The sequence below is a fragment of the Ruditapes philippinarum genome, unplaced genomic scaffold (assembly GCF_026571515.1).
Source record: "Ruditapes philippinarum isolate M1 unplaced genomic scaffold, ASM2657151v2 ctg1914_1_1_1_1, whole genome shotgun sequence".
Classification (NCBI taxonomy): Eukaryota; Metazoa; Mollusca; class Bivalvia; order Venerida; family Veneridae; genus Ruditapes; species Ruditapes philippinarum.
In genome coordinates this window covers 133,435-158,659 of record NW_026853824.1, presented here as the reverse complement: position 1 = coordinate 158,659, position 25,225 = coordinate 133,435, and the positions used below count along the sequence as shown (strand labels likewise).

General features: G+C 33.2%; 2 protein-coding genes across 2 annotated transcripts; both read right to left on the bottom strand.

The window, feature by feature from the left end:
* Positions 1–6,605: 6,605 nt before the first annotated feature.
* On the bottom strand, positions 6,606–9,051 carry LOC132738073 (adhesion G protein-coupled receptor L4-like). Its single transcript, XM_060725499.1, has one exon. It carries the CDS (start codon positions 8,992–8,994, stop codon positions 7,273–7,275), a length of 1,722 nt encoding a protein of 573 aa, XP_060581482.1. The 5' UTR covers positions 8,995–9,051; the 3' UTR covers positions 6,606–7,272.
* Positions 9,052–15,319: 6,268 nt separating this feature from the next.
* On the bottom strand, positions 15,320–21,051 carry LOC132738072 (uncharacterized). The gene is made up of 7 exons (XM_060725498.1): positions 20,928–21,051; positions 20,477–20,690; positions 19,887–20,076; positions 19,300–19,481; positions 18,873–18,969; positions 18,067–18,259; positions 15,320–15,601 (listed from the first exon to the last, which is right to left on the bottom strand). The coding sequence occupies exons 2-7, from the start codon at positions 20,687–20,689 to the stop codon at positions 15,382–15,384; spliced, it is 1,095 nt and encodes a 364-aa protein (XP_060581481.1). The 5' UTR covers position 20,690; positions 20,928–21,051; the 3' UTR covers positions 15,320–15,381.
* Positions 21,052–25,225: the final 4,174 nt, after the last annotated feature.

Below are 25,225 nucleotides of genomic sequence, written 5' to 3'. Positions count from 1 at the left end.
TTTTAAAGAGTTTTAAAGGGAGGTAATTTTCAATATAGTTGGTGTCTCACATAATAATTATTATGTATGCATACTGTCTACATTTTAATTCATTTAAGTCATATTTTACAAACGTGATAATGCAGTCGATTAATTCCAGCATTAAGGACTGACAGTCGTGTATTTCCTCAAATAGGGGTACAAATTTATCAATGAAATCAATCTAGTATAAGATTGCTAGGCATCCGGTCAACTAAATCTTTTAGCTAGAATCAATTTTGCATGTCATAACCAGTTCGGAAATAACTATAGATGTCAAAGAATTGTTGAAATCAGCGCGAAATTTTGTTTTGGGGGCATGTGTTACCTATATCTCTGTTGCGTTTTATTCAGGGAATATACATACACGCATACAATATTGTCACATATATATCAACTTGCATATATAAAAACACTTAAAAAAAACACACATTGTTCAATGCAACAAAAATAATTATAAATTTAATTAATTAGTATGTTTTATATGTTACCCTAGGATTGCTAAAAGCTTATTTCCAATGGTGTCCATTTACTGTAAAATAGAGAGAAATAAAGAATCCCTAAAGAACGCTCAAAAACATGTTGCAGGCTCGGTTTGATTGAGCCAATAGAGAACCGTAACATCCGCAGATATGTTCATATGGCGGCTATCATGGAACCTTCAATGTGACGCGCATCCTAAAAATTCTGATTTTTTGACTTAAACATATTTTATTGCTCTTTTTACACATTTATAACATTATATTATCATAATATAAATACAAAAGTAGCAAAAGGCTTGAACCACGAGTTCTTACAACATCAGCAAACGGTTCTTCCCTGATATATGGAATTATCTAATAATAATAAGACAGTTATAACCCAAATTGAATTATAGTAGAGCTGTTTGGGTAATATGCATAAGGAGAAAGAAGAAGAAAAAATAAATAAAAAGAAAAGAAAAAAGGGGATAGAGTTCAGTATGTAGGGATATCAATTGAACGTGGTAAGTAGTATTTATATAGATAATATAGAAATGTTAAGATTAAAATCTACACGACGATTTAATAAATATTTGTACCTTATAAAAATAAATGAGTTATTCTCATCAGAAAGAGATTCTTTTTCAAACAAAATGGTCTTAACGCTCAAAGGATGGAAACTAGATAGATTCTTTATTTCCTCCAATTATAAAGAGCAGAGATAAACTTCGATCTCCGTATAGAAAATATTTAGGAACAGTATGTGGTTTAAAAATTTCTTGTTCTGTATTGTTCTGTAACTTAATGGATGAAGGAATGAACGATTTTGCGAATATTTGTGTTCATCGTGCGATAGTCACATTCTGAGTCATGTTAAACAATCAGAATAGATTGGAATTTAATTTCTTAATTTCTTCTCAACGAAGATCCCTTTAATTCTAGTTTTAGAATTTCAAATGCTTTGACACAACTCTTCCCTTTCTCGTCAGTATTTCGCGTTGAATGTGATTTGAATTCTGGTACACCCGGCGTTAAAATGTTACAGAAATTGAGAAATTGTCGATTAAACTGAAATTTTCAGACGACTGGAAGTTATTTTCTTGTAGAATATTTTCAAAAATATATTTTAAATCTTTTTCTTTTGTACGAAAAATGACTTAAAAGAAAATAGACATTATGATACTGCGTACACTCTTAACACATCAAGATACTGCGTATGTAATGTTATATGTGTTATTTATGTGGTCCTAAAAATATGACCTTTGTTAATTCATGAATCGTTAATTCACGAAGTTGAAATCGTAAATTCATTAAGTTAAAATTGTTAAAATTGTGAATTCATGAAGATGAAATCGAGAATTTATGAAGTTGAAATGGCCCTACCGGTCTTTCGTATAAAATATACAGAAACTTCTTCTGCTGATTGTTTTCTATTATTTTTATATTCACTTCATTTGCAAAGGTATTTTATTGTTCTTATTTTCTAACAAGATCAGACGTAGGCAACATGTTTGCAAATAATAATTTATTTCAGGAAACAATTATTAAATTGTATTAAGTTACAATAGGCAATCAAAATGTTGAAAGTTTGCCAAGATCTAGTTATTATATATTTCCTAATAAGTTACGAAGAAAACACATTGACTAGATCGCCAATAACTTGATTAAATTCGCCGATAAAGGCATTAAACCTGTGTGATAATTCTGTACCATATATGAATCAAAGCACAGAAGGCGCTGAATTTGTTTGGGTCTCAGAATGTAAGAAAGGTGCAGGTTGTGAGATTATATGTATAGTGCTACCAATGCTTTCCAGCGTTTTAATTGTAGTAAATTGGCTATAAGACTAATTGCAACACTGATATTCAATCCAATGTTTATTTGACTTTAACAATTTGAAAAAAATGAGTTACCTTTACTGGGATTTGAACTCCAGACCTCTCGCTTCCTAAGCGAGCCCGAAAACCCTTCAGCCACGGTGAATTTATATGTGTACGGCCTGAAGAAAACCATATTATTCTAAATTAGGGCTTGTAACGACTTTAACTGTTGTTTAACACAGATGTAAATAATCCTGGAGCTTACTAAAAGCATGTATATTTATAAAGAATCAAAGGGCTGCAAGTTCTGTGGTATTTTCTGATCTTTGCAATCTAAATCGTACTGTATATCTGTATGCATTTTCCTGTATTATTTTATTTTTATGTATTATAACTCATTTTGCAAGGCACCAGAGTTTGATACATACGGAATTCTGCATAACTAGAGATGCATCAAAAAATCATTTATGTTCATTTTTTACGACAGCCACACTTTATCCTTGCATATCATGGCTACTTTCTTAACAAAGACACTTAAAAAAGAATTAAAAAAAAAAAGTTTCCTCGACTGGGATTCGAACTCGAGACCTCTCACTCATTAAGCGAGTGAGTTACCACTGTACCACGGAGAAATTATTTAAACATAGTTTGATTAACATCAAGTCATTCTAAATTTAGAACTTCCATTGCATTTCGGGTTTGTAATCCTTATTAATTTCGAGGTATTTTGTTCAGGATAAACCTGTTGTTTAAAATTGAAGTAAATATTTTAGCGAAAATCTTCTCGCCCAAACAGTCCGACATGTAGAATCTATATATTCCACTACTCGGTTTGTGTAGTATTCGGTAATGGACATCGCTGAAAATAGTATTTTCATTGATAAAATCATATTCATCCGCGTAATTTGTGATTGTGCATTTATTGACAATTCTATAAGCCAACGCTATTGTTTAACTTTGAATGCGTTGTAATTTGTTGCATACTTGTAACAAAATAAAATATTTCTTTCTATTAAATCGCTAGTTTTAAGCTGTTTTGAGAACTACTTGTTGTTAGGTTTGTCGTAAACTTCTGTGTCAGAGATTGAATGTCCGCTTGGTATTTACTTATTTTCGATCAGAAAATACAATAAAACAATATTAGAAATATTCGACCATTCGGGAATTACTTTGCTTAAAAATTAATGCGCCTGTCTTTGACCATCTTTACGCAGTGATCTCCCCTGAATTTTTCGGCGTTACTGTACATACAAAAGGGAAGTAACCGCTTCAAAAAAGTGGACTACTTTCGGCATTTGCAATTAACAACATTAGACTCTGAAATTTCGCTACCATTATTTGTTTGGTCTGACGACCCAAACAAATAAAAAAATCGCATTTTCCGGCGTTCACGTACACCTATAAAAACGGCTTGAATCACATTTTATCAGCTTATTTTCAATTTTCTATGTCACCAGAAGTTTAGTAAATGTCATTTGCCTACCGAAAATCGAGTTTGCATTGTTGTACTTATTAGAGCCGACAAAAAGCCTAAATCTCGTTCAAAACGGTGGTCAAGCCATCATTTTCACGAATGATCTTGAAAGGTAAGCAATTTCGTGGAAACAATCTAGATAAGGGATAAAGAATAATGTTCTCGCAGCCGTATGCGTCTATTCCCTTTTTCAGTTTGGTTGAATAAAATATATAGTGGCAAGTTACTTACCGCGTTAGAAAATCCTGTCGCAAATGCGCGTTACTTATTCACGGGGATGAAACCCCATTTGTATCTCAAAAATGAGCATCGGTACAAAGTATATGTGAATTTCCGCTGCTTCAGATGTGAAGCATAACACCAGATGTGACTGTGAAATAAGGTCAATCGCAGGCTAAGTTTTCAACTTTTTAAACAGTTTTATAAAATTCTTTTTTTTTAAATCGAAATGTGATTCTACCCTCCTGACTCTCCTCTATATTATCATAGGTGTTCGGCGCGTTAAATTGTCACTAACCCCGGGCCTCCTCACCCACTTTACAACCCTCCTACCTCTCAAAACCATCTAAACTGCAGTTTTTTTTATTTAAAACATGTTTTGATATTTGGTATATGCTTTTAATTCAATTTCCTTCATTTCCCACTCAGCACTCATCTTAATATAAACTCCATAACTCCAACATTTGTTCACAAATTTTTAAAATCTTGGTACCAAATGGTAGGGAATTGATTACTATTAAAGGAAATAAAGCTGTCATTAGAATCATTTCAAGTTATAAAAAGATATGTAATCTCGAAGTCACCGCAAGTGTAAGTCGACAGAAACCTGACCCAGCCAAATTTCCTGTGAAATTATTTTTTCCACAAAATAACTTTAAAAGGAATACATTTTAACACTGACTATGTTTATATTTTGCATTAATTAGTATGTAATATAAACACAAAGGTCAAGTTTGATTTTTACTTCAATCAACTGATAACGACGTTGATTTTATTCTGTTCTTTATCCAAATGTAATCAAGTCATAATGTTCATTCTGTTACTTATATGTTAATTTGTTTCCTAGAAAAATAGAATGTATTGTGTTGCTTTTTTTTCATTTGATAGAATAGTAATTATTTGAGCCATTTACAACAATTAATTAAGGTACATTTTTGTCGAGATGCATGTAAATTTGCCATCGGGCATCAGCGGAGTTCCTGTTCTATACTAAGATATGCCTGTAAACACAAACTGTCCATATTGAAACATGCGGATTATGGTGGCGTTTAGAATTCACTATACCCACATCATTACACATTAATGCCAATTTTGATATCTTTTTTTTAACAAAGCACTTCAATATTTGGCTCTTAAAAGTTTTCTTGAAAAAGGGCTAATAATTCAATAAAAATTGATTTGAAGTAATTGGAATTTTTTATTTCGTTAAAAACAAATCTAAGGCATCATTATTTCCAAAGAAAACTTAAGTGCATATCTTAAATTCACATAAAGTGTCATAGTTGAAAAAAAAAATCGCCATTAAAATTGCTGACTAATTAACTTACTTTTAATTTAAATGGCTCAAAATGGTTATATTTCTTTCATCAAAATGCCCTTGTGCCATTACCGTAACTAAAATGCATAACTATTTAGATTTTGATAATATTTAATGAGCATACTGTATTATTAAATTCATGACGAGTTTAATTGAAATTTAACCCATTATATTTTCTTATTCTTTATTAACGAAGCAAAACATTAACGAAAATATACAGTGAGGCATCTAAATAAATATCACATAAATAATATACATTTAACATTCATAACTGAAGACGTTTACAACGAGAATACATCAATTAGCATATTAAACAGAACATACAACAATTAAGTAACTTTACAATCTCTTTAACAAACGAATGTAAAATATTTGCTATAAACAATATGGTATTAAAGGTGCATGCCTCCAGAAGAGCCAAATTATTACAAGATTTTAACGTAAGAAAAGAAAAACGATTCAAGATGCAATAGCTATTTTTGTATAATGAACGATTTTGCAGTATATATCACCAGATTTCAATGGCATGCTTAACGCAGTAAGCGCTGTTGTTTTGATTTTTTAAAAAAATGATATGACCTGTTTTTGGTAATTTACGTGGATTATACATGCCGTTTGCAATGTGTAAATTACTTTCTTTATTCACTTCACAATATTTTACTTTCAAGTACATATTCAAACTTTCATGAAAAAAATAGCATGAATCTCGAGGCATATGCTGCTTGTAATGTTATATCCATATTTCTAAATAAGTTCGTGTTGAACGGTTATGACGTCATTACAACAGTAGGTACATGGAATGTTGGAAGTGGTCTCCATTGGCTTTCAGGTTCAAACACCACATACTTTTCAGAAAAACAAGTGATCATCAGCAAGTTTGTAAACCTGAAATCTAATTCAAATATCATCTTTATCAGAAATTGGCTTCAATAGTATTTGATTGATTAAAACTTCTATTCACTTCTATGTTGGAGTGTTCTGCATAATTCGGTGCGATGGGCCTTGCCTCGCATTTACCATTCCCGTTCATGAACATACCCAATCAAACCGAGTCTGCTACATTTTCAATCTTGTCCTGTTTTTTAAGGTATTAGATATATAATTGTCAATGCTTTAAAACTTTCAAAAGTCATTTTAAATTTAGCAGTATTAAACTTTATTATATCCTTAACAAAAATACAAAAAAATACCATTTTGTTCGAAAATGAAAATTGGCGATTTTAGTTAAAATTTTGTGTCAGTTATGTCGGTAGAACAACAAAAACAACAAACATGTATTTAACAAACATATATTTTTCTGGTCCTTCAAGATCATTGAGTCCAGCACTTTTAAGTGTTGAGAATTGAGTACCGCTCAACCCGGCGCTAGGGGACATGATTGATGTTGCACTTATTCATTATCCCTCTTTTACAGACCCAATCAAACCGAGTCTGCAATTTTCATGTAATTTTGCTGTTTTTAATGCTTCCGGTATTTCTTTATTTCAACTAATGGAAGTGGTAAAAATGAACCATATGTTTGAAATATTATCAAGCAAAAAGCAAAGAAAAGCATGTTTTAAAAAAAGTTATTTCTTTTTAAACAAGTTTTTCTCAATTTTGATACAATAGAAAGAGTGTGTTCAGAAAACCGGTCAGATTTGTAATATATATTTATGACGTTGCTATATCTTCAATAATAATTATGTAGATATAGTTCATACAGTTCTAAACAAGTATGCAAAAACTTAAACAGCTTGTTTCACTGCTTCCAGGCGATCACCCTTTCCTAGACTTTTTTGCCATCTGGATTTAGCAATCTCATCATTCAAGTTTTAAAGTGTATACTATCTGAACTTTTATTTTTGACAAACAATAATTGATCCGTTGAAGAAATTCCACTATTTCAAAGAATACTAATAGATGTTTATCTTCTGATATCTCCTTCATACCATTTTTTTCTGCTTGTACCAACATTGTTGATTATAGAGAGGATGTCTGACTGGTACCAGAGCTTCCGGTCGGTCTATTCTGCCGTGTAAGATTGCAATTGTCTGCAGATGATCTACTGTCATCTCCATGAGTTCTAACCTTATATGTTTTAGTTCCTGATACACTAAGATGTGGCTTTCCGAAATTGTGAAAACTGATTTTATATAAATCAAAAATTCTTCTATTGATAACAAATGAAAGCATCAGGAATACACCTTGGGAGCTGTTAAGAAGAGTAAAGATGTAGGAAAAGACCGATAATTCTGTCCAGTAAAATATGAATCCAAATAGCCAGGTGAAGCCAGTCAGTGAGGACAATTTAATGAAGATCAGAAAGTCATTGCGCTCGACTGAAGATGTTTGATGAATAGATGACTTTCGTTTAACTGATATTATAACAGCAGAAAACATGGCTACATTTGCAAGAACAACCAGTAAGACAGGGAGACCAAATGTGTACGTTTTCATTAATTCTGTTGAAATGTAACATATGTTTTGTCCGTAGCCAATGCTTTCGGTAAAATACCACGAAACTCCGACGTTGACACCAACACAAGCACTTGATAATGCAAACGCATATATGTGATACACGACGAATGTGTTCCACCTCTTAGCAGATCTGGCTCGTGTATGAGTCAGTACTTGAAACATGTGAAACGTGCAAATGTTCATCCAAAACATAGCTGTTAGCCAAAAGAAATGAATTAACATACCCAGTACTTTACACCAGACCGTCTCAATTTCGATTCCACCAAAGCTTCCTATAAGATATAATGACTGGGCCAACAATAAAAACAAAGAAAGAGAGACAGTATTCATACCCGGAAATGTTCGTAACGTTGGAAACAACATAAACGTGAACAGTGTAATAGAGAGACAGGCGATAGAAATAGAGATGCATAAAATAGATAAAAGTTCCAAAGTGTCGTCTGCTGAATCTATATTGGCCAGTCCATTACGATTTTGTTTTAGAAAACGAAGAAAAGCCTCGACGCAGACTCTGATTGTTGTATTACTATCAAAATTAAACTCTGTTTGAAGGAAAGGAAAGTTTTTATACATAAATATGTTTGTATTATTTTCTTGTCTGGTAGATGTTCCTTTGATTGCAAGTTTCACCATGGTACATTTACGAATTGCCGCGGCATTTAACTCTCTAGAGTTTGTACAGAAGTTTGTACTGTATCGTATATAAGGAATTATAGCAAATCCATCAATGCCCCTTGCAGCATGACGAATAAGGAAATGTAATGGTGTAAAGGATTGTCCAAAGCTTAACTCTGACAACATGCTTACGATATCGTATGCAAAATTTAAACTATCATCTTGTACAATAATTTTGAAAAGAATCTTTCTCGAACCGTGTCTAGAAGAAATATTATACATGTCAATAGAATTCAGAATGTTTGCAGTCTCGTACGGATCATTCTGACCTACCGTCAATTTGAAACGTGCATCTATACTCAGTAAATCACTCTCCCCAGTAATCGCAGAAATGTTATCAGCTTTGAAAGAAACGTTTGCTCTATATAGAACATGAACACCACATGCAGTAGTTGTTATAGATTTAGGAATAGACTTGCCAAAAACATCCGTGCTCATATTGTCGAGAATGTCTTCAGTCATTGAATAAGCTTCAGAAACAGTAACAGCTGAAAGAGGGACAATTCGGAGATATAAATTGTAAGTGACGCCTATAACGGAATCGAACATCTCTACACATTTTCCATGTTGGAGGCTGTATAGCTCATTGCAGAAAAATGGCAGACATTTTCCCTGAAATATAAAACGTATAAAATGAAAAAAAAATGAAGGGTAAAATAACAATTCAATAATATAATTGGCTGAATTGCTCGGAATTGTACACGTATTTTTATGAAAACAAAATGACTCTTTTTTAAAAGTACACGTATGTTTGATATTATGAAAATAAACATGTTACACATTAATTTCATATTTCTGCACACACTTAGTCAAAATAATACTTTTATGATGAAATGTTCTACTTCCTGAAAAAGTCTAATTAGGAGTAAGCTAACTATTTGAATTAAATCGTTATTGTGCTCACTTCTACATATCATGAAAAGCGAACAATAGTTTATACCTTTAATGAACGCTAGCGGTAAATGCAATATACCATACAGACCCCTAGCATCGCCTAATGTAACATTCAACAAAAACACTGAAGACGACATAAACGCGAACATTACTGATTACATATTGCGGACAGTATAAGTTCAGGAAATGTTTCAGTTTTCATGAAAGTTTGACATATACTTAAAGAACATCTGTCATTGTCCGAAGAATATGCGTAACACTTATCTGCTGATTTGAATCACTTGCAATAGTCAATGACTAAGCCTGTGGATTCCATTTTCACATTCATTATAATTTAGTTAAGACACATTTCTCCAAAGATTGAATGAATTTGACAAAAATATCTTTGCATATACACTTCCTGTACTTGGAACATTCGCGGTAGTTATACGTTAAACACAAGAAGGGCTCCAACTCTCGACCCCAGGGTTGAAAGGCAGGTACCCTTACCAAAAGAATACCGCCCCTTTATATTTTATTATCGTTGTATTTTAAACGTTTAGTTGCAAACATGTACAGGAAATAATATACCAACTTACTGTTGTTGTATCCAGTATTGATGACTCGTTACACGTTGCTGTAACATGCCCCTCCTTGGATTGACCAGTTGGTGATACTCTTTTGATGAGACCGGTAAACGAAAAGCTTGAACCAAATCCAGGTGTTTTGTCACCACATATTTTCGCTGGTAGCTTTGCCTCGAAACCATTACACAGAAGACAAAATACGTTCTTGAATACCATCGAATATGCTTTAATATTTGATGTATAAAGAGAACAGCTTAATTCTAATTCAGCTTCATAATGTGTCCACAAGCCTGTTTCATTACACACATTTATTGCACTTTCACAATCATTGATTAGATTGTCTGTGTTGTTTGGTAAAAAACCGAGGTCACATTTTTTAGAAGACATAATGAAGTTTATAAGTAGCTTTTCAGGGTTTGTAAATGTTGATATTTCTGTCTTGCTGATGTTATTGCACGAAAGATAAAGATTCCAAAATGTGATATTATCACCGGATACTCCATTACAGAATGCACAGTATTTATTTCGGTAGGCGATCAGGTTACCGGGAGTTGTTACGGGTATCATATCTTCTACAAATGCAGTTTCTTTAGTGTACTGGCGAGTACACATATATACTAAGCTGGAGATTGCTTTAGGAGGACAATTTACGTATAGGTACATACTAATCTGATGAAATAAAATATTCCTCTTTGCGTGGAGCAATGTACAACTAACAGGTTTATCTTGGCTCATGTCGTCGTTTGCCGTGTAATTTACATGTCCATTTGTTGAATTCAAATGAAACATCGTAGAATCAAGAATATCTGGACAACACGTCTGGTACCTCAAGCAAGTAGTAATATCACAGCTGCAAGGTGCGCAACAAGACTGTTTGTATTGCTGGTTGACAAGACCGAAAGAAAAGCTACATAAACTTACATACGGACAATATCTTAATTGTTTCCTTATGGTTTCACGCTGTAAAGTGTTCTGGAAACTTAAGAGGAACTCTTGGGTTTCATTCATGTCGAGGTAACTGTCAATAACATCAAACGACAGTTTTTCGTTATTCGTGTCTGTGTAAGGGTACCCGTAGTAATAATTATAACCATATTCTCCATAATAACTATATCCATATTCTCCAGGTTCCTTATTTTCGCCATAATCTTTATAGTTTTCCGGGGTGTAACTGGTAGTGTCATCATCAAACAAACTGCGAGTTATTGTTTCCTGCGATTGTTCGGCAGTTGTCCATATCTGTTGGTCTAATGAATTCGACAGTTTCACAATCAAGAGTATCATAAGAAACACACTCATTTTCAGTTGTATTCGTATTAAGGTGTTGAAACGAAATTTATTCAATAGTTCTCTTCGTTAATAGTTTGTACAATGCTAGGAAATCTATCTGTCTATATATACAGAAATGGAAATAACTATGCAAATGCCACAATTCTAAGTCAGACAAATATTCTGTCAACACTATCTAATACAATTATCTAAGTGACTGATATATGGCAGTGATTAAATTAATGATCTCCAAGTCAATACCAGTTTCTAAAATCATTCCCCTGTGAATTTAATTCTAGTCATAAAATTTATGAAGTAAGGTTAGTATGCTATCTGGAATATATTGCAATCGAATATTTATAATAAATTCGGACTAAATACCGATAATGTATATTTTGTACTTTCGGTTGCTACAACCAAGTAATAAGTACCTGTATATAAATAATGGACTGTTTGCTTTTAAATCTATTATTGTATTTAATTTATGTTGACTTTTAAAGTCAAAAACTCCCAACATTTACTTACTTTTGTTTACATGGTAGGTAATACCCGGTCTGTGTAATCATAGGTCCTTATCCGAAGTTTGACGGAAAGGGCCGAGAAGATGCGGTCGATATACGTATATTTAAATAAAGATTGCCACAATATCTTTGTTGTTACAAGTTATATCTAAATTTCTACAGCAGCTGAAGTAAATAGGCCTTACAAAGCCGTTTGAAGTCTTTTAACTGCCAAAACAAGACTTCATTACCTTTCTGCTTTTTTTAAAAATATTTTTGTTTACAATAAACATGTAAATAAAATTATAACTTTGTATTCTTGAATTTTCACGTCTGTATAAAATTAACAAGAAATGTCGAACGACACATATGCCCCCCCCCCTTTATAGCCATTGACTCACATTATTGGTATCTTTTTATAGAAACTTGCCATAAATGGGTACATGGCAGTGTTCAGTTATGGAAAAAAGAAAAATAATGAAGACTTTGTGATAAATAGTTTTTAAGATAATGAGACATTTATGGCCCCTGTGACATAGACCTTTGAACTAGTGACCCAAAATCAATAGCAGTCATCTAAAAGTTATGAACAATCAATATTAGAAATATGAAGACTTTGTGATAAATAGCTTTTAATGAGCAGAACCCATACTAACAATTAAGAACCCTGTGCCCTTTGACCTAGAGACCACAAAATCAATAGGGGCCACTTTCTAGTTATAACCAATCAGTATGTGAAATATGAAGACTTTGTGATAAATAGTTTAAAGATAATAAGCGGAAACAATTCTGACATTTAAGGCACATGTGACCTTGACCTGTGATCTAGTGAACCCTTACAATACAGATCATTTGTTATGACCAATCACTATTTGAAATATGAAGACTTTGTGATAATTATCTTTCAAGATGAGCTGAAATAATAATAACATTCAAAGACCCTGTGACCTTGACCTTTGACCTGGTGACCCCAAAATTAATTGGGGTCATCTATTAGGTATGACCGATCAATATGTAAAATATGAAGACATTGTGAAAATAGTAACATTAGACATTAGCAAAACAATATACCCCCTCTTCTTCGAAGGGGGTCATAATAAAAAATGGTAATTATTTAACTCAGAAACAACAATAACAATGTTACACATGGTTAATCGTCTCGCCATGAAGTTTGTACTTTCGTAATTTTACCTACATAGTTACGGTCATGCTGAGTATACAGTTTTACAATCAATAGATTAAAGATTTGAATCAGTTACATTGAAATTCAGAAAGATGCAATAATATCGGGTGCAGCGTGTGCTTGGATATTTGTACCAACATCCAAAAGATCTTTTACACCCAAGACTTTTTACATTCTTTGCCCATATCATTTTGGTCCCCTTTGAAACCATAGAGCTATCTCCTTGGCGGCATGTACCTCCTTCATGACAGAGTTGATGTTTTGTTCTCACTTAAATTTTATTTGACTTCTAGACCTTATATCTAGTGGAAACGTATTCGCTTTTAATCTGGATCGCTGTTTAGATGAAAAGTGTGTGAAAAATAATCAGTTTCATGATGAATCGGTCCATTGCAACGCTAAATTCGCTAACTGGTAAACGCCGCTACAACTTACTTCAAACTCAAATTCATCAACTTTACATTCTTTGGAAACTTCATTCAAATCTATATGGTATAGCATTCTTCGATTTTCGATATTTGGTGCAGTTTTCAAATATATAAAAAATAACAACCCTATACCTTTGTTGACACCTGATTTAGCGGCATGCACTAGCTCGAAAGTAACGATAAAGCGATTTACTGTATACCTCCAAAAGAGGTAACTCTATCGTTTACCAGGCGTGGAGTGAGCGTATTGAAATATAGATTTTAAGTAACTACGATTTTTGTTCGGGAACTACTCACATTCCAGTACATATTTTTTGCTCTTTATAGAGTTATCGGAAACTTTATATGTCTTCAATCACTGAAATGTAAATAATTACGAAACTACCAAACCTCTCAAACGAATAATATCTCTACACTTCATAACATGCAATTAACTAAGTATTTAACCCTCGACAATAATTAAATTAATGTACCCATATTAATGCTAGTTCCTTTGAGACTTTAAATCATTCTCATAATAAATTTATCAAGTAAGGCAATCGTGCTATGTTGAAACAATCCACTTACGATGACCGAAAAGATAGACACGGTCCATATCCAGACACCTACAGCAATTAGGATTAAGTGCTTTGTAGCGACAATATTTTCAAGTGGTCTATCATTTCACGTAAGCGCTGTTTTATGTCCGATCTTTCGTGTCTATAAACGGTATTTACAAAACTTTTGTAAAAATGTTTTGTGTCAATATTCCACAATACTGAAATGCGAAAGAAAGGAACCATTTTGGTTGACCAAATGCCTCTTGTTGAAGTTGTACACTTTCTGCAACAATTTCATTGGTTGTCAAAATAGCGTTAAACATTAATGTAAATTCACAAAATCACCAAAACAATGTACATTTGCATCCACCTTGGAAGGTTATCTAATCCAGAAGCTTCGCCGCTCTTTTGCATAAAAACAGCGACCACATTTCAGCTTCAGATATCTAAAACAAAAGGACTTGTTTCCGATGGATTCCCATCCCAGCACTCCCCGAAGCTAAGCATTAAATTACCAGTCAATTAAGTACAATCAATTATTCATAATATCATAATCAGTTCAAAAATTTAGTTTGAACCGATACAAAATAAGAGACAATTAGTACCAATAAAAATGAAATATAAAACCGATAAATATCTATGTTAATAGATATTTATCAGAAAAAATCGAATTGAGACTATGCACAGCAAAGTTAATAATAAGAGAAAGAAGAAAAATATTACAATACTCTCATAAATGCTAGATAAATACCATGAATACGATTGTTGTTGATGTTATAATCTTTTTTTTTTATATTTTTATCATTTTTATTTATTTGGACTACAACTAGAGCATGTATTTGCCAAAATATGATAAATAAGCATTTTTACTAAAGTTGTCAAGTGTTAGAGGCAGCTGCAAAATGTTTCCTTATACTTTACCTATATGTTTCTAAATGTTGTAACTTTTATCATTTTATATCATTCATTTCAGTGTGCAGCGAGGATTGAATATAGAATGAGTCGGTGCTAGGGTAACATATGTGACATTGAACAATTCGTTCCCTGTGGACAGACAGTCGCCGATTTTTCTTCTTCTGTTTTTGTTGTTGCTTTTCATGTATGTTCTTAACAGACGATGTATTATACAAACAAGAAAAACAAAACAAATGAAAGTAAATAAGTTAATATTTTTAAAAGTGATGTATGCAATAAGTTAAAAAAATGTACAATAATTTTGAAGTATTGAAAGCATATCTAATGGACATTTAAGTCAGCCACACCTAGACAATGTATGTGTTCGCGTATGGTTGATTGGTTGGGGTGCTTCAAGATTAAAACACATTTTATTGCCCAAAATTAATATGTACATGGGATGGCATTTAATGACAGTTAAAATACAGACATACATAAAGTTATAAAATGTTTGGAAAAAGTATTGACTCACAAGTTTTCGCAACATCGAGAAACAGGTTTTATCTGAGGGTGTTGATAAAAAGGACGACGGAGATATATTAACATGTTTAATCTTCTATTTGAATGAAATCTAACAGACACATATGACATCGTTTAATGATTTTAATCATGTCTTTGAGAAATCCAAGCTTCGTTCGGAAGAATTTTGTGTTTAATTGTTTCCCTGTTATATGTATATGAGATGTGAATTCTCCCTTGTGAATCTTGAAATACAGTGGGATAACTGAGCTCTATACCATTAAAGCCGGTTTCGTGATCTAGGGGTCTCGTGTGTGCCCAGGTTAGTCCTTCATCCATTGAGACTGATATCACGATCGGATTCCTATACAAGTAATATATAAGTAAACAACGTTTTGTAAACATAATGTACATTTAATGGTACAGCTTTTCATATTTTGATGTCAGTTACACTTCGGCCGGTGCTGAGATGGAGATATCTATTTTTATTGTTGTATTTTCTGATCGCAAGATCAGTAAATACATAGCTAACACTCACGGTCTAACACCTTTTCCTAACAGACCTAACAACGCAAAGTAGTTCTTACTCAAAACTGCTTAAAAACCAGCAATTTAAAAGACAGAATAATTTTTAATGTAGGCATTTAACGAATTACAGTGCATTGAAAGTTCAGATTAGTCAATAGAAATATGAGGTTACAATCACAAATTTCACGGATGAATATCATTTTAATCAATGAAAATGCTATTTTTCAGGCCTCGACATTAGCGGTGGTCCGTTGGTCCGAGACCACCTGATTTTGGCAAGGACCACCTAATTTTAAAATGCACTGGTCCGTCGGACCACTTGAATTTTCTGGTTTGTGCAAGGCTCATTTGGGAGAATGGCGATTTGGTCAAAAACATGTTATATATATTTTGTTTAAAACCACTTGTCCTATGAACATGTATATGGTTCATTAATAGATCAATCTGATAAGTTAAAGAAGGTCTTAAATCATCAATAACTTTCATTTTAAGTCGCTAAAATTGTGTCTATGCAAGTTAAAAGAGTTTAGAATTTGTGATATTAAGCTAGGTACAAATTGCATTCAAATGATGCTAGTAGTGATGCATCGTCGGATTACCACGGTGGAACCTTTAACATTTATGTTATGTTACATGTTAATCACACGTGGGTATCCGACGATGGTAATTATGATATTGTATGGGATACCGTATGAACTTTCAATTTCATATACATGAATAATGGCAGCAAACTAAAGGAACTTGAGAAATACATCAAGTTATTTGCTAGTTATCTTTATTTTAACTTTTTAACGCTAAGAGATCCGTTTCTTCCAGAGTTAAAATTACCTTTTTTAAATTTTTAATAAAAGGTTAAAAATACTCAATGTAAAAAATAAATCAACCAACAAGCAACGGGGCGGTAAAAATTCTGTATTCATAATAAATCTGTGAGAAAAATAAGCTAAACTATAGTTATATATAAAGTTGTTTTTATTTTTTATCCTTTAGATATTTCCTTGTTTTAAGATAATTTATTAGTTTTTATTAAAATGTTAATCTATAAAAGATACATGTAATTATCATGATTATAAGACGTACCACGTATCAGCAATGTATATTTGAATAACAGTAAGAAAAAAACCCAGACACAAATGGTTTCACTATTCCCTAACTTGAGTTGAGACAGAAATCACTTCAATATATAAGTTAACACAAATAAGAGCCCTGTTGTGTATTTTTGAATGAGCTATGAAAAAAAACAACAAATAACTTCACGACAGAATACCTACTAACTTGCTCTCAGATAAAAATATATATCTAAAATGTCTGTTTTCTTTAAAGGTTAAAAATACATCTTTGTCATCAATTTTAAGCATACTTTTTTCTAAACTTACAGTAAACTGATATAATAATAATAATTGACCACTTGACTTCTGGAAGGACCACCTTAATTTCAAATCTAGTGGTCCGGCTTACCACCTGATAAAAAAGTTAGTGTCGAGGCCTGTTTTTAGCTATGTCGATTACTGAATACTCCAGGGCGTAGTATACAAATAAATCTGACTGCCGAGTAGTGGAATATATACATGTCGGACTGTTTTGGCGAGAAGATTTTCGCTAAATTATTTTTATCAGTGTTAAACAGGTTTATCGTGAACGAAATACCTCGAAATTGATAAGGATTACAAACACGAAATGGAAATTCTCAATTTAGAATTACAATGTATTTGTTTTTATTCAGGCTACATATTACGTATTACTTCACCGTGGTGCAGGAGTATCGCGCTCGTATCGCGCTTGTTTAGGGTGTGAGAGGCTTAAGGTTCAAATCCTAGTCGAGGCAACTTTTTTTTAAAGTGTCTTTTTTAAGGAAGTAGCCACGATATGCAAGGATAAAGTGTGGCTGTCATAAAAAAATGATTTTTGATGCAACTCTAGTCATGCAAAATTCCATATGTATCAATCTCAAACTGTTATAGAAAAAAATCTTAACGCAGTCGCTGCGTAAGATGAATTATAGTATATAAAAATAAACCTATATAGGAAAATACATACAGATAGTCAGTATGATTTAGATTGCAAAGATCAGAAAATACCACAGAGCTTGCAGCCCTTTGATTCTCAATAGAGCTTCCCTTTTCCAGAAGTTTTGTTTACTTGCACATGTAAATTTAATTTTACATATAAACATTGTGTTATAGTACTGTTTTATGAAAACCTGAAAAGATTTATAGGATAAAAGATCAACTGAAATTAAAGAAATGTTGAAGAGTTAATGAAATGGTGTATATTATTTTATAAAGTATATACATTCTGTACCTCTCTTTATTTGTAGGGTTGTAAACAATAGCAATGTGGCCTGACTGTAGAGTGGTTGCCTCTATCCCGCTGTTATTGTTCGGTAATGTTGTTTTAGACGGTTTTGTCCACGTGACCCCGTCTGTCAGACTGACTGCACGATAAATATGCTCGGCACGTCTGTCACGGAAAAACGATACAAGCCTTGTTGAATCTGTTTGAATTGAGATGTTTAAAAACATTTATTAAAGATCTTTGGTTTTTAGACGCTCACACCTATAAACGTGTGTAAAATAGTTAAACATTTTGTAAATTGATATTTAATTTATAAAATGTTACATTATTATTATTATATTTGTTATTTGGAACCCTTATGTTACTTAAGTGAAAGTAATTGAAAACTGATAGGCTACAAAGTGTATGCTATATCATGTCTAAGCCAATCTGCTTATTTTTATTGTATCATAGTGGATTCTACTTAAGCCAGCGCTATAGCTATAAGGCATGGACGGTAGCTTCCAACCGCCACCCAATAAAAGTTCGATAAAAACGGGTCTGCACCATTCATTTTAATTATTGGCAAATTTACATGAAACGGGATGAATCTGTCGCATCAACTGCAAAATGAGTGCATCTACGATATTTCTAAATTCAAAATTTTACACTAAAATGTTGAATTCTACTTCAGCCGGTGCTAAGGGGCATGGGCGGTAGCTTGCTCATTATCACTACCGTATAAGAACAGACTTAATCAAATTGAGCCTGCAATTAATGTATTATTTTGTTGTAATTTGATTTTATGTAATAAAAGGCTGACATAAATATACTTTTCACTGGACGCACGACGGTAGGCTGTACAAGATGGTCAGAGTCGGTGAAAGAATGTTCTAACCACGTGTCGAATGGTTTATGCGAGACACTTTCCTGAAATGACGTCTTTGAAGTTATAACTTTACCAAAGAGCAATGGGATATAATACGAGAACAATTTTCTTTTAAAAAGCTGAATTAAACTGGAGAATAAAAATGAAGGAGAAGACAAATTATTTAATGATCTTACAGATGCTATGTACACTAATACTTAATTAAATTGATTGATTGATTGATCATAACAATTTGATATACATGTAAAACGTTATAATGATATATAGTGTTATTTTTAATGAGAAACACAAAAATGTGACTTTCTGTGAGTAAAAAATGCTATTATAATAAGACATACATGTATAGTTCTATCAGAAATTTAATGACCTACTTTTATGTATGACGTGTCTTTCCGGGATCCACCAGCATAATATATAGGGTACAGCCAGGTGTTTTTCAGGGATATAACTATACGGTTCCGGTCAAATGACCCTGCTTTTGCAAACATGATTTTAGGAGATGTCCAATTCATGCCATTATTTGTAGATTGTAGCTCCCAGATGGTTGCCGAATCTTATGAAAACGAGAATGAAGAACACAATATACATTAATGTTATGCCCATGCCCTCCGGTGAACGATGTACAATATATCAAAAGTATTAATTGAAGATTGAATTCAAAACCTTATAATACACGAGTACCACGTTACCATGTGTACAGAGCATCGCCCTAGTATTTCGTGCCGTACTTTGTCTGGTTCAAGTCAGCTGTTACTGAGAAGAACCAATATCCAATATAGGCTGCATCAGCCAATGCCCTAAACTTAGAAGCTGAAATTCACGAATAATTAAACAAATGTTCCACAAACGGTTCTGACGACCACTCTCTCTAAGAAATTAGTTGGTAGGTACAAAAAAAAACCTAAACCGACGATATCTTCGGAATTGTACAGCTTAAAGACGGAAATGCATGTATAACCTTCTCCATTTAGTCCAGTATCACCGACTTTCTTTGCATCTTGCTGGGTATGGAAGAGGTACAAAATATTTGTTTGGTTGTCAAAGAACAAAACTGGATTTTGATTAGAGTATCCCTTCCTTTGTGAAACAACAATTGGACTGGTCCACTGGTCGGTCCCATTTGGCAAGCGGCTTACAACAATCGCAACCTTCAGATAGAAATACATGTACATGTATATAATGATTGATATCTTTGATTGTATAAAAAAATGATTGATATCTTTGATTGTATAAAAACCATTAAAACATTCTAATCAAGTTATGTTTTTGTAACATGTTATTACTCCCTTGTATAACGTGTTATCCCTCGAATTAGTAAAGTTTAAATTGAAAGCTTATCTTAATTTGAATATTACGTATCATGCAGTAACCAAGATCTGAATAGGGGTTATTATAACTCCAAAAACAAATTGTTGGAGCAATTTTAGATAATTCTGTATACACTTTTGGTGTTTTATCTTTCTTTTTCAAAAGCATGCAATTTGAACATCATGGTTGATGTGTAGCTCATTTTCAGTAATTTCTAGATTTGATTGGATATTGACTTACATCACTTTCCCCTTCAGCACTACCGCTAAACCATGCCATGACCAAATCACCATTAGGAGACGGTTCAATGAAGGAGGCGTGGCTTGATTTAAAATGAGGTATCATGTACGCCTCCATAGTTCCGTCTGAAGCGTTGCGAAGTTTTCCATCATATGTTGCTGCCTTACAAGACCAGAAGAGCACGAAGAGCAGTGGTAATACAAAACCAATCATTCTAGAGAAGAAAAAAAAAACAACAATAAAAACAAAAACATCACCAATTCTATTTGTATCGAAATGAAAATTGTTCTTTTGTTCTTAATGTATGCGGTATTGAAACTGATAATTCAACTAAATGTGGTGGATTTAAATAATGTCTTACTGCTGATTGACTGAAAATCTATAAATGAAATCACTAAAATTGCTAAAAACAAAACAGGAACATCATATCGATAGTTTAAAAAGAGAGTACCTTCTCGTTTCCGGAAGGAGACAACGTGTTGTGAAAACTGATTAGTGACAATTTGACCTTATTTGAGTAAACTGGTTTATCTGACAAAAATCTGCGATACAATTAAGTATGATTGACACAAAAAGAGATAAGAGTATCTAAGTAGTTCGAATAGGACATTTTTCACCTTATTCAAATAATTATTCCCGTTATTCTGCATTTCTATAATTATGTACACAAGTCTACGTTTCCTAGCAAGAATAACTCTGCTCATGGCTCTGCAACCTGTCATCTATGAAATTCTTCACATTGTCATAGTCTTCTGCGAAAAAATAATGTAGAAATAAAGGAACTATAGAAAAAAAAACACCTTGTAAATTAGTTCTGAAAATACTACAGATACGATGCTTTTATCGGTACCTTAATTGATGAAAGTATTGAATCATACCGCTTTTGTAAATTATTTTCTGGAAATGTATTGGTTTTGTCTTTTTACATTAATAATATGTTATTACTTGTGTCGGTAATACGGTGTGATTTAAATGTGACCATTTAAATACGAAAGGACTGATATATAATCTTACGCCAGTTGGACATCTTTTTATTGACGCTTTTTCTCAACGACTAATAAGACGTTTTAAAGAAAACTGTATTTGGGTAAGTTTTCCAAGTTTTTTGTTAAATATATACTTGAAGGTGACTTAAAAATCGCTTTTTATCACATACCCGTGCCGAATTTGCGACTCCGTATAAATGGTATAGCATGGCCGTGCATATATTTTGACGTGACGTCATTTGCGTTATACAAACATAGTGTAAATGTAAGCGTTATACTGTACTGGCATGCGAGCAGTTCCCGTACAGAAGCAGTACCCGTATTTTTCATTTAAACGCTTGATTTTTACTTGCATTCTTTAAAAATTCATTTCAAATCAAGCAGATACATAAACGAGACAAAATCTAAGTGTCAGTTCAGCAGTACGTATATAAAGTCTCATTTTAAATCACTTTCACCTGTGCGTCGTCAAAACGTGACCTTGTTTTCTCTGGGGGATTCCGTCCTTGCGCGCATGCGCAAAAATACTTACACGTGAGGCTTGTTAAAGGGTTTTCCACTAATACCACCTGTTTACAAATAAGTAGGCAATGTGATGAAAACTTGTTTAATTATCAGAATGTTGACCAATATTACTATATATAATATTTTTATGGCTTTGATGCGTAAAATATCATGCATACAAGCATGCTATTGCTTGTGAATGCGTTGGGGTAACGGTACCGGGTAATAGATACCCGCGTTTAGTCTACGCTCTATTTCCTGAATTACATCTATTTTTCTCTTAGATAATGGTCTGTTGAACAATTGTAAATGAAAAATAGGTCCGATATAATAAAATTGTATAATTATAATGGATTAGATTTTATGTACGGGAACTACTTCTCTTCATACAAAATAATTGATAATTTCTGTACCCCATATGAGGCCTCATAAGTAAGGGTTATTCTATGTTTAGAACATAATGGAATTTCCACGATTTGTGTGACGAGCCGAATATTGATGTGTAACATTCAAATTTTGGTGAGTGAGCGTAATAAAAAATAATGTTTAAGTAACTATGATTTTTGTACGGGAACTGCTCGCATGCCAGTATAGGCGCGTCAATGAAAAATGACTCTTTTTCACTTTAAACGGTCTTCATTTTTGGTATGTGATAAGTAGAATATTAAATTCGTGTAAGTTCATTACTGAATTTATTCAACTCGTTGAATAAAATAATATTATGCTCGCAAGAGGCTCGCATAATATAAATTTTATTCAACTCGTTCAAAAGAAAAGTTGTCAATAGTGCAAGTGTATTTTGACGGCTTGATTTAAAAACCGTGATTAATGTTTTTAGTTCGTGTAACTCCAAAAATGTAATGCAAGATCCATGGAATTTCCTAAGAAAAGTTCACCCTGGATGAACAAGTTTTGTCACGTGACCACAAATGCAAACGCCGATTTAACATTTCAGCAAATATTTGCAGATATCTTTTTTTCCGCTGCAAGCACAAAAATAAGACATAGAGCTTAGGACCCGGCGTAAATTAAGCTTTTATGTTATGTGAGTAGTCATTACTAGACTTTAGTAGTTTTTTAGAACACTTCGACACAAATGTTTTTTTCGCAAAGCAAACGCCGATAATTTTACTTTTTCCTATCATTTTTTTTCACTGGAAATACATGTTGAGGTAAAATAATAGAGGATATGTCTTTTTACATGCCATTCCCGTCCCTAACTCATTTATAATTCCATTAGCAAAGTTATATTTGACGTAATCCCATGTCATTCCCAGTATTGTCTAATTTGCAAAACGTCGTTTTGAACATGTAAAAATATGCAACGCCGGCCGGATATGAACACATATTGATATATAATATTTCTTGCATCTCAGACAGGATTTTCTTGCATCTCAGACAGGATTATCTACCGTTTACACCGGTGCTAGAAACTCTGTCTTACATCCCCATGTAAGAAAAGTCGCGTGCTTTTAAATTACGTCATTGATGCGCGCCTTTTATGAATGAATCGCGTTCTTTAAATGACGTCATTTTTCCGTTATGAATGAAGTTTGTATGTTTCATACGCTACTATTAGGAAAAAAGTGCGTAAATGAGAATATCAGTTTTCATAATTTTCTGTTCCGAAAATAATTGACATGTAACATGCAAGAAAAAGAATCAAACACCGGCTGTCAGTACAGGACGGGAATATCTAGCTCTCTGGTAACTGTTTAGCAGAAACTCGACAGAGCCTCGTTTACCGCTGTAAACAGTTACTCTCGAGCTAGATATTCCAGTCTGTACCGGCAGCCGGTTGTAAGATTCTTATATTCTTGCATTCTCAGACAGGATTATCTACCGTTTACACTGGTGCTAGAAAACTTCTGTCTTACACCCCCCATGTAAGACAAGACGCGTGCTTTAAATGACGTCATTGACGCGCGCCTTTTATGAATGAATCGCGTTCTTAGGATGACGTCATTTTTCCGTTATGAATGAAGTTGTATGTTCATGCGCTATATAAGAATAAAGTGCGTAATGATAATATCAGTTTTTTCATAATTTCTGTTCCGAAAAATAATTGACATGTAATATGCAAAGAAAAAGAATCAAACACCGGCTGTCGGTACAGACGGGAATATCTAGCTCTCGGTTAACTGTTTAGCGGGAACTCGGCAGCAGAGCCTCGTCACCGCTGTAAACAGTTACTCTCGAGCTAGATATTCCGGTCTGTACCGACAGCCGGTGTAAGATTCTTATAATCTACCGTTTACACCGGTGCTGGAAATCTCTGTCTTACACCCCCATGTAAGACAAGTCGCGTGCTTTAAATGACGTCATTGACACGCGCCTTTAATGAACGAATCGCGTTCTTATGATGGCGTCATTTTTCCTTTATGAATGTAGTTGTATGTTTATTCGCTAAAATAAGAAAAAAGTGCGATATATACATCAGTTTTCATAATTTCTGTTCCGAAAATATTTGACATGTAATATGCAAGAAAAAGAATCAAACACCGGCTGTGGGTACAGACGGGAATATCTAGCTCTCAGGTAACTATTAAGCGGAAACTCGACAGATATTCCGGTCCGTACCGGCAGCCGGTGTAAGATTCTTATAAACCGGTGGTTATTTAAGTCAAGTTGCAAATATTACAATTCTCTGAACAAAAGACTTCTCTCTTTTCTCCTTTTTTTATTTTAAAACATTCTTCTTCTTGAATAACAAACTTTTATAAACTTCTGTATATCTCATATATACATGTATACATAAAACCATATAATCTTCTCAAAAATCAATTCCACACACAATCCGTCGGGAATAAACTTTGATTTTAAAAATGTAGAAAAAAATTCCATCTTCTTAGGTTGAACTATACAGCGAACAGTTGAATACACAGTGAGATCACTTGGAGTTACTTGTTTCAAATAAAATTTTAAACGAAGGTATTTTTCTTTTGACCCCAATCTGCAGCCGTTTGAGAATTTGGACCTAAAGCTCTTGTAGAATGTGCTGTTTCGGTTTTTATGTTTATCTTCATAAGCCTCTTAAATAGTTTTAAGAATATATTGAAGCCAAAGTTTGTGAAGAAGCTTTAGAAATGAGGTACATTTTATTGTCAGAAATAAACTTGTTTAATCTTTACGTCTGAAGGATTTTAGTTCTTTTAAGATAGATAGCAACTTGCTCTTCTTGGATGGTTCTTAAAAAGCTGGTTTACAAAAATTTTTGCTGATGAATGACCAGCGGTCTATGCTGTTTAGCCAAACCTTG